At 39.9% G+C, this 10,881-nt stretch overlaps 1 protein-coding gene across 1 annotated transcript; it reads right to left on the bottom strand.

Annotated features, from left to right (window-relative positions):
- Positions 1-3,223: 3,223 nt before the first annotated feature.
- Positions 3,224-8,420, bottom strand: LOC309670197 (cysteine-rich venom protein TEL1-like; the record flags this gene model as incomplete). The annotated part of the gene is made up of 7 exons (XM_082481049.1): positions 3,224-3,351; positions 4,027-4,115; positions 4,777-4,871; positions 5,433-5,578; positions 6,104-6,194; positions 7,435-7,566; positions 8,361-8,420. The coding sequence occupies 7 exons, from the start codon at positions 8,418-8,420 to the stop codon at positions 3,224-3,226; spliced, it is 741 nt and encodes a 246-aa protein (XP_082337175.1).
- Positions 8,421-10,881: the final 2,461 nt, after the last annotated feature.

A 10,881-nucleotide genomic window follows, 5' to 3' on the forward strand; every position in this document is an offset into this window, starting at 1 on the left:
GTTTGTGAAAATACAGTCAGAGAATGGAGAAAAATATTTGACATGCTGGATCTCTGTGAATGTCATATTACTTTTACCTCACCTGTATATGGGAAACTCATATTCAGAAACATCTCAGCCTTTCCAGGGACATGAACAACTGAGTGACCTAAGCTCTCCTTGATGTCTGCAATGAGAAATAGGATCATGCAGGTAACATTTCGTCTCACCTGCTATTTCTTCTATTCCACATCAATGGAATCATAAAATCATAGAATTGTCTAGGTTGGAAGGGAGCTTTAAGATCAACAAGTCCAACCATCTGCCTAACACTGCCAAGTCCACCACTAAACATTGTCCCTCAGCACCATGTCTACCTGTCTTTTAAATACCTCTGGGGATGGTGACTCCACCGTTTCCCTGGGCAGCCTGTTCCAACGCTTGACAACCCTTTCAGTGAAGAATCTTTTCCTCATATCCAAACTAAACCTGCCCTGGTGCAACTTGAGGGCATTTCCTCTTGTCCTATCACTTGTTACTAGTGAGAAGAGATTGACCCCCTCCTTGCTACACCCTCCTTTCAGGTAGTTGTAGAGAACAATCAGGCCTCCCCTCAGCCTCCTTTTCTCCAGGCTGAACACCCCCAGTTCCCTCAGCTGCTCCTCATAGGGAAGCAGAACCTTCTAAAATCCCCTATGAAAGTAGGAGGGTGAATGGCTGGTTACCCTGCAGTAGCCCAGCAGGATGCGTGATGCTCAAGGGTGGCACTTCATGATGCAGAAGGTCTCTTCCAGCTACTGCTGCTGCCACGCTGAAACACCGTAGCTGGATATCCAGAGCTCAAAAACTGTTTTTTCCAGGGAGGGAGGTCTCTCAGAAATCTCTGATAATAAAATCATTCCTCTTTAAATATTCTTTGGCTCAGAGAGAGAGGGAGGAAAAAGAAAGTGTGTGCATAGAAAGAGTTTTAACACCCATCTCCTTGGTCATAAGCAGAAATTAGATCTTGGAAAATATCCTGGAAAACACCTGAGAGTTTTGCCAAAATTGTGTGTCCTCCTGTAAGAGAAATGGGGTTTTATGGAATAGTATTTTCTGAGGAAAACGTAGGTTTGTCAGGAAATTTTCATACAGCTTTGGTTTGAATTACACTTTATACAAATATTGCTGTGGCTGTAAGAACCTTAAATAGTGGCACACAGTCATGATGGTGAAACCGTTCTTCAGGCAGGCAGAAAATCAAGGCTGCCAGAATTAGCCATTGATATCCCGGAGAACATAAATTGCCTTAATTTGACGGTATGAATTGGTTTGATATGATAGTAATTTGGCCAACGGAGACAGGATGCAACAATGGAGGGGAAGAAACCGCTACCAAACCGGGTGAGAGCGGGCCCAGAACCTTAATTTCTAGTAAGAAGAGCCCTTCATACAGGTAGCAAAACGAAAAACCGATGCAGCTGAATGTCTGGGTGTGGTTCACCCTCTTGTGTTTTTAACCAGAATTGCAGTCCTATGGAGAAAATGATTTTTACTGGACTAAAATAGGAAGGGAAGGAGGTAAGTGGGATCGGTCCTGCTCAGGGCTGGTATATGTGACTCAAGACCTATGGGAGACCAGCACCCGTCTTGAGGAGAAGCTGGAGATCCGGTGGGACACCCTAGGGCATCCTGCACGGCACCGGGATGTATCAGGAGGAAGGTTAGTGGGAAGGGTGCGCTCTATTCAGTGAGAAGATGCCGTTCCACGTTTGCTCATTTTTTAACATCTATCAAAGCTTATAAGCTGTAAGCAAAGAGCTTCTATTTCCTCTGTATCAACTTTTTTATTCAAGTTAGAAATATAAAGATCAGATAAAAGCTATAACGTAAAAAAAAAAAAAAAAAAAGCTGTAAGATGATTCTGAAATACTGTTTTATCAATGTAATAATATTGTCAGTATCCAAAGAGTCATGACTGTGACAATGGCCCTCACTAAATGGGTCAGAAAGTTTCTCCAAGTAACCAATGCCACTGACAGGTAACAAACCGAAGTCCTCGGTTCTGGGTCAGTACAGATACGCACTCCTTTGAAGTCATGCGCTGCATTTTGAGGGGCCCGGTAAGATATGAAATGAAAATCTTTTCTCAAGGAAATGCATCACTAGAAGCAATACGCAAGCTAACATGGCCCTGGACCATCTGCAGGAGATCCAGCTAAGCTTCCCCCTAGGCAGGAGCTGGTGGCCTGCCTGCGAACAGAGGTGGGAGAAGGCACATCTATGGCCGTCAGCTGAACTTAATCCTCCTGGAGACGTCCTAAAGGTGTGCACTGCTAGTAACTGGAACTACGAGGATTCCTGGGAAGTTCTGGAGCAAATCAGATATTTTGATGGGGATTGCTGGGGACTTGGATCTACTACTTTTGGTTGTTTGGTTTTTGATTTTTTACTACATGCGGTGACATGAATTCCAAGCAAGTGTGGGACTGACTTAATCATGGAGAGGATGGGAAGGGATATATATACCTCTTTCTTTGTATGAATGCTTTTAAAAAGCTTCATATTTGTTGACTGTTGGTGCCATATGAAAAAATTATCGTTTATCACCTGCATACAGACGTATCAGAAGCTTTGTGTTCATGCCACAGAGTAAAAGTTGGCAGATTCACCGTGTGCATCTTATTTTAGGCATACAAAAAAATGCATCGCTTTTTGCTTTGTTTTTCTTTTCCTGCCTCATCCCCACTCACATGAAATACCAAAGAGCCTTGAAATACCCAGTAGGAATTTTCCAAATGAAAAAGCTGAATTATAAATAACTTAAACAAAAAGCTCTATTTGTGAACCATTGGTAAATCATGTATTTATTAGCAGGAATACATTCCATTGATAATCAAAGAAAAGATAACAGAAGAAAGTAAAGTGGCATTTAACATATTTTGAAAAAAAAAAAAAAAACTAAAGTGTTTTAAAAGTGTGTTTTCCCTCAATAAGAAATTAATCAGTGGAAGATCCACTGCAAGGAAAACCACAAATTAACCCATTAGTAGTTTAAGCATGATTTCTACAAAGTCTAAAATAACATCAGAGGTTATTCTGAGCTATTAGACTTATTTAGGACAGAAGTAATGGTGAGATTTCAGAAAAAAATGTTACCTATAGGTCAATCTGAGCTGATGCACTGAGAGTGAACACACTTCCCAGTGAGTTCTACTCTTGCCTAATAAGTGTCACAGCAGCTATAATCACATCCACCAGGACATTATACGATTTGAGTGGTGCACCTACAGGTAGCAGGACACTTCTCCTTCACCAGTGAATGGTTGCAGCTAAACAATATTTTCAGATTTCTGCAGTTTCCAAAGAAGTCTTGATGCTTGCAAGGATTGGCTAAAATACAAGAGATGATAGAAACAAAACCATGAAATATTAATTGAAAACCAAGTCCTGGTCTGATACTTCTGCATGTTCCAAAAATTCCAAATTTTCATGTCTACCTAGGCTTTGTACTTTTGCTCTGCTGTTAAAATTTCTTAAATATTGTAGAACAGCGAATGCAGGCACAAGGTGGTATCTTACAGTTCCCATCGATTTGTACGCTTTGGCTTGCCCCGCGTGGAAGTCTGCGGAACTCAGGGGCCTGTGCAGATCTTCTCGTACATACGGGTGTGTGAAGCCTGACAATCTGTTGGCGCCCTTAGGTGTAGATGCACATCAAGACATTTTTTGTCTTGAGCTTTCCAGAAGAGGGCAGCAGAAGATTGACGGTGCGGGAATCCACCTATTGCCCAACAGCAGCGCAATTTGCCCGTTACCGCAGGATGGTCGAGGTTGGAATGGACCTTTGGAGGTCATCTGGTCCAACCTCCCTGCTCAAGATTGTGCCGGTTCTGGTGGTATATTTACCCACTGTTATTTCTGGGGGCAAACGAAAGGGGCAGTTCTGGGATCTTTCGTCCAGATTAGCAAGAAGTAACTATGCAAAAGTAAAATGCTACAAAGAAACAACATTATTATCTGATGTAATGCAACGTTTGTTGTAAGGAGGAGAATACATTCACTTACTGCAAAGCCCTCTGTCACAGTGGCCGGGACAATCTGCACATTTTGGTCCGCTTTTGTAAGGTGTAGCGATTTGCATTGCATTATTTCCTCTGAAATTTGAAAGAAATACAACACAAAACAGGATCAAAGTGCATCTTGGAACAATTAACAGGAGTTTTTGTTATTTATCACAATGAAAAGCATCCAGAAAGTTTTGGATAAAATTATTTTCATAGGCAGTCACGTTGTAGTTTCAGATATCCACAGAATACTAGAACTTTGATTTTAAATAAGAAGGACAATAAGGTTTAGAGAAAGCAAATTAATGGATTATTTACATTTGTATGGCATTAGCAGTTAAAAAAATATCTTATGTGCTTCCTTGTTCAGCTTTTCTAATGGCTTTCAAGTGATTGTGGCTTATAAGGAAATAACCTCAGCAGATGCCTTCAGCTGTTTCAGCTGTTTGTGGTCAAAGTTACAGAGTGATTTGTTCACGGTGCCTGATTCTGACAGAGACAGACCTTTCTTTGTTCAGATGCTAAAATTTACCCAATAAAATAAAATAAATAAATAAACAAATAAAATAAAAATAAATATTGCTATTTAACCTGATGTCAAATCCACAATGCACACCAGTATTTTCAAAACTATAAATGGTTAAAATAAACTGTAATCATTTTATGCTATGCATGACCAATGGACTGCAGGAGTTTTTGAAAACATATCCAGAATTATTGCATCTTAAAGGATTACAAAGGCGGTACTTACGGAGGACAGTATTGGCAAACATAAAAGTAGTTGAACTGGTTCCTAGGACAGTAGGCAACTGCACATCCAATCTGGTAGCTGTTGTACCAGATTAACTGTAGAACAAAAAAATAAACACATTATTTCAGTCATGTTTTACTGAATTCTCATCGAAGAGCTCACATAATAACAGAACCAGAAGATAATTTTTCATTTTGTGTGTCCAGTTTTTAAGTTTACAGTTTAGCTGTCAGAAAGAATAAATAGAAAAATGAGTTTACCATGTCCTCTGGTTTCCAAATGTTTTTGAACACAGTTTCTGCCATGACACTAAAATTTAAATTCAAATATTTTCATCATAGTTATTTTGCTTAGACATTTCTTAATCAGGTATTTCAATCTCTATACAGAAAATATTTATTTCTAAATTAAAGGATTTTTTTTTTCTACATAATAACATTTCTCTTCTGGACAGCTCTTCCAAAATATTGGTTCCATTGCCTTAGAATGAGATGAAAAAGAGTTTTAATTTGTATTCATATTTGGATCAGAGTGTGAATGACAGATAAGGTTTTGGTGACGGTAATAACTTTTTTCTGATGATAAATATCTCCCAGCTCCCTTAAGTGAACTTCTGTAATTCTAACATCACTGTGGTTTGCTTCAACTCTCCATACCTGAGTATAGCTCTCGATATTGACATTTTTTGCAGTTGCTCCAAATCCGTACTTGAAATTGGAGGACTGACTGTACCAGACTTGAATTGCTTCAGCCCATGTTCTTGGGTAAGATGACAGCAACACATTCTCACCGCAGGTGACACCTGCAGTAGAAGGAAGTCTGTTGTATTACTTCAGAGAGAAGCAAGCTGAAGGGTGGGAGGTAGGACAGAAGGGTGTAGTTACATCCTAAAAAAAATCACTGTGATGCCAACCTATTTGCCCTGTGATTTTAAGAAGAGGGCAGTACACCTGATCCAGGGAGTGTTACTCTGATTTTGGTGAGCTTTCGGTCACAGATACTTATTTGACTACAAAATGTTACACGAAAATGTCTGTATGTAGTCATACCAACAGTCACCTATTGTGCTGCCCCAGCAGGAGACAGAAGCAGGCATTTAAAAAAAGTTACAAAAATAGGGTAAGTGCATAGCATCCCTCTTGCTCAAGTTCCAACAATTTGTCTTTCATGGTATTTATCTGACAAAGATGATGGTTTTGTGTTTAATAATCCTAAAAAGATATTCTACAACAGATTAAAAGTTATCCTTATTTCTAGTTGTCATGCACAGGGTTCATCTGCAAATTGTCCTTAATCAATCAGCTTAGGCTCTGTATTTGCCATGTACCATTAATGATTCTCTCTTCTCTTGGACTGATTTTCATCCCACACTTATTTGCCCATTTCTGAGCGCTTTTGGCAGCTTTGTCACTCCACACCTGAAAGACACAAAGGAAGAAGTGTCAGGGTCACGGATAGGTTAGTGCAGTCCATGAGAAACATAAAAATGGGGAGTGACTTGGGCGTTGTGCGCTGAATGCTCCTGTGGTCCTCAACAGAGAGCAGAGGAGTCGTGCAAGTTTACACTGCCAGGGCATGGGCACCACATCTCTTCAGCTCTTAAAGGCTGCAGAGCAGGTTATTCTGCACAGTAGCACACAGTCCTGATCTCCGTGTGGTCCTGATTAATAGGAATTTTATATAGTTGTTTTCTTTTGGCTTTGTGTCTGACTTAACTTTGCAGGGTGCAGTGCACTAGATGGCATAAAACTGATTTTCAACCCAGGTGCAGCTGAGATGTGGTGATAGACACCACAAGCTGGACTTTGATCCTGGGGAACGTTTGCAAGTCTCACCGTGAAGACCTAACCATAAAGCACTGACCAGTTCATCTGCTCGTGGGATAAGGATAACAAAGAACACCACAGGTGACAGGGATGGGAGCAGTGACGGGCAAAGCAAGCTCAGCTGAAGACAAATGGCTCTGCAGATCGCGGTCTTTTTTGCCCCCCTGACAGTGTGCAATTCCTGCTGCTGCTCATGCTCCTGCTCCACCTTTGCTTTACAAACCCTTTCCTTAATCCAGGGTGTGTGTTTTTCTTCTTCTAAGGGAGCTGCTTATCCCACAGCCTGAAGAGTGTTATCCGTTATCCAAGAGCCATCACTGAATTTTGTACCTTGTCCCAGGTTTAAACGTTTTCCCTGAAAAAGCTTGTCACTGCTGTCTACTGCAGTGAGCAAACATTAAGGCGAGAACTTGTGATTCACTGTGCAGGCTATGTTAGCGTAGCTTTGACATCAATAAATAGATGTGGCTGGGGCAAACCTGCATTCATGGTTCCTGTAGACAAATAAGCCGAGGGATGGAACCGTTCCTACATTGCTTAATTGAGTTTTTCTAAATGGAGAAACTAAGACGTGTTGGTTAAGAGAGAGGTTTTGAAGAGCACTTGTGGCCCACCCTAAGACCTTTGAAATGATTTTACAAGTGCTCGCAGCACCGCGGTGTGCAAAATTAATCACGAAGTCTGCAGAAACGAAGGGATAAAGTTCTGGCTTCTTCATCTTATCCCCAGAGCACCTTTCCTGCCCTCTCTGTTCACAGTGCGGGTTGTTTAAGAAAGCTACAGTCTTCTGCTAATGATGTGGAAAGCAGGCTAGTTGCAATGCATAGCTTACCATCTTCAGCATGTTCCTGGCTGTGGGAAATACAGATCTCCGTATTTCATTGTGTTGCTCAAGGATCTGTTTTTGGTTTTGAAACTTGGAATAAGGAAAGGAGGAAATGCCCATTTGTTTATACTGAAAAACCTGGAAAACAATAATAACAAAGGTTCCAGTTATCAGAAGTTTAATAAGCAAGATAAATTATGAGCTTCTTATCAAAGTAAATCTTCTTGGAAGTGCCCAACTTTCCTTTATTGGTTCTTCTATTGTTATAAGTGCTGATTTTTTTTTCTCCCTTCCTTGATTTGAACTGTACTTTTCATTAGGAGATGTGACCCTAAGACATTTATGTTTGGGTAATGGAACCTACCCCAGGATGTGTGGTACAACTTGTTTAACTTAAGACATTTACAGTGGTAGAAATGAAATCTCAGCCAGTTATTTTAGGCTGCTGCTATACTCAGGTAAAGAAAACAACCAATCAACTTAGGACACAGTTCACTCGAGATTTATTGAAGAAAGATGATTGGCATCCCTGAAGTACTTATTTCTTTTCATTCATTATTAAGTATATCTTGATGAATAGCTCACATTCAAATTTCTACATAGTAGATACTTACATGTGACAAGACTAATTCTCTCTAAGGAGAGTGAAGACTAGATTTCTGATACTTAGCTAAACTATTTTGGAATAGCTTCAGTTCATATTTTGGGGAAAACGTGTTTTTAAAATTATTCTTGTGAAGAGAAGAATATTTTGATAAGCAGAAGGAATATTTTAATACAAGGATCTGGGAAAACCAAAGGGTTATCTTTATTGCGTTATGTTAACATGTTAACAATAATTTCAGCCCTGAATTTTAAAGTTCTAGAGATCACTATGCCATCTCAGATATCTATAGAATGCGCTTAGATATGGCTCTTTTTAATGTTCCTACCTGTCCATCAGATTGGTGTAGCAAAGCAGCCAGGAAAACGATTGCAGTTAGGAGATCCATCTCTACAGAGAAAAACAAAGAAACAAACCCCCAAATCCATTAATCTCTGTTGCACAAAGTTTGTGATGTAATGCAATATGTGAGCAAGATACAAAACTGTTGCAAAGTCAGGAATGCCACACAGAAGGTTAGTTCAGTTGGTACCTAATACAGTTGAACGTGATGAAACTGTGCGAATCAGTGTGTGGTGGTACATGGGCACCACTGCCTCGTACAGAGAGAAGACTCCACCTCGCATTGAAGCCGGGACTGTAAGTAGCATAAAGCTGCCTGTTTTTTGTAACAGGCGATCAACCTTCTCTTGAATTTGCAGCATTTCCTTCATCTTTGCCTCCTTGTATAAAAAAAAAAGCTCATTAATTTGTTCAGTGGGGTGACATCGGTGTCCTGCTCAAGCAAGCATCATCCATATTGGGAACTGCTATTATGCAGTGGAGCGCTGAACAATAATTGTCTCCACTCCTTTCCTGCCCCCTCTTTCCTCATCAAATTAGCATCAGAATGGTTCCAGTAAATGGTGGTTGTCACCCTCAAGTTATATCTTACACCTAGACATAAACAAAATCTGTGTGAAAATAGCATTGGCTGTTACCCTCTGGCTGCTAAGAAGCTGTATAGAAGAAAATACCACAGTTTGTCCACAGACATATGTGTGAAACCTACTCGTATTCATGGGATATTTTTTCTGCATGTCAGAAGAAGCAAAGGCTATGTGTCTGTATTATTGAGGCTAAATAGGAAATCATGTCTTTTTAGTTGGTAAAGAGTAAAGATGTGGCAAAATCCCGAGGAAAAGTAACTTTGAGCTCAATGGGTCATCTTAAAACAGACTGAAGCAAGCAAGGAAAAGAGATGTAATAAAAAAAGTCGAACATCATAAACCTTAGAGTTGGCCTCAGAAAAATCGGCAGCGTGAGCAGTACAGGTCAGCGGTAGAGATCTAGGAAATCCTGCTGGATAGGGAAACTATTGGGATAACACCTGTTAAAACCATAAATATACAACAAAAATATAAATAATCCACCAATCCATCTTTTCTAAGTGATTAAATAAACATGTTGACGTTAGGTGAGAAGAATGAGTTAAGAGCTTTTCCTTCTGGCAGGAACTGTAAGATGGATTCACATCTCAAAGAATTAACAGCAAGTTACCAGTGTCTTGGAAATACCTTTCCTTCTTCTTGCATTCAGTAGAATTTCGTGTTCCTAGGATGATGAATTGGAAGAGACAGCATTTATAGCATTATTCATAACCTGTTCATTGTTTAACACCTGAAATTGTCTCTAGATTTTTAAAATGATCTCCTTTCGTTTATGTTGTGTTTATGCTACTGAAGTCAGTGGATTTGCTTGCTATTTAGTCCTGTGTGAATTAGTCAGCCTACATCTGTGGTGTCAGAAATTGCTGCTTATTATAGGGAAAATACTGATATTAATATTAATACTGATAGTAATATCTCATAATATTATAATAATCATAATAACTCATTAGTTTTCTTATCAGATGCTTTGGTGTGACCCTTTCATTTATAAATATTGCAGCAGCAGCTCTGATACTTTCATCTTCACTGGTGAGCAAGTTCTGTATGTTGTGGTCTCTAACTAGAGACAAGCAGGTGCACTTATAACCCTCGTTTGGGGTTAAATTTCCAACTAGAATTCAGCCCTGGGCAGAGGGCTTGGGCAAAGCCTACCAGAACACTGGAAAATATGGTTTTTCTAATGTTTTTCTTTGTGTGCGAGACCCCTTTTATGTTCACATTTTACGAGCATTCCACACTAGTTTGCAGTAGGAGTATTCCATAATACATGTCACAGTGTATAATGTCACGGCAAAGGGCTTGATGTAACGATGCTCTTGCCAGAATTTAGCTTTGAGGTTGAGAGTGACTTCCTCTGAGTTTAGATGCTAATAACTGTAGGCGTAGCTAGAAACATTCATCGGTTTTACAACACAGGAAAAACTTTCCACTAAGAATGGAGGTCAGTCAACCGGAGAGCATTAATGCACCATGTGACTTTTAAACCCAACCGAAAGATGTTAGGGCTAATATTCACAGCAAAGTGTTCACGAACAAACATAAATGTATGTCCATATGTCGGAAGAAGGCTATCAAGCCACTGTTTTGGAACAAGATTAAGTTCTTTAATTTTTAGATTGCCGGCTATAGAGAACTTGAACCTACCTCTCAGGAAATTAAATAAAAGAGGAAAAGTGAAAGCACTATTTTCTTTTCACTTGCGTGGTAGCAATGCAAGACTAAGTTGTCTGAGTTCAGACCAAAAGCTGTTGGGTTACTCTGCACAATGTGCTGTATTCTTTCATGAGCTCACAAGGTAAGGATTTTGGCGTATCGATTCCCAGACTGACACTAACAAAAATGGCAGCACGGCGGTGCCAGGCAGAGATGTGTGGTTGAGTCCCACGGGCTTCATAGTTACATTATGATGGCACTGTGCCT

Source organism: Vanellus vanellus, assembly GCF_965231255.1.
Source record: "Vanellus vanellus genome assembly, chromosome: 3".
Lineage (NCBI taxonomy): Eukaryota > Metazoa > Chordata > Aves > Charadriiformes > Charadriidae > Vanellus > Vanellus vanellus.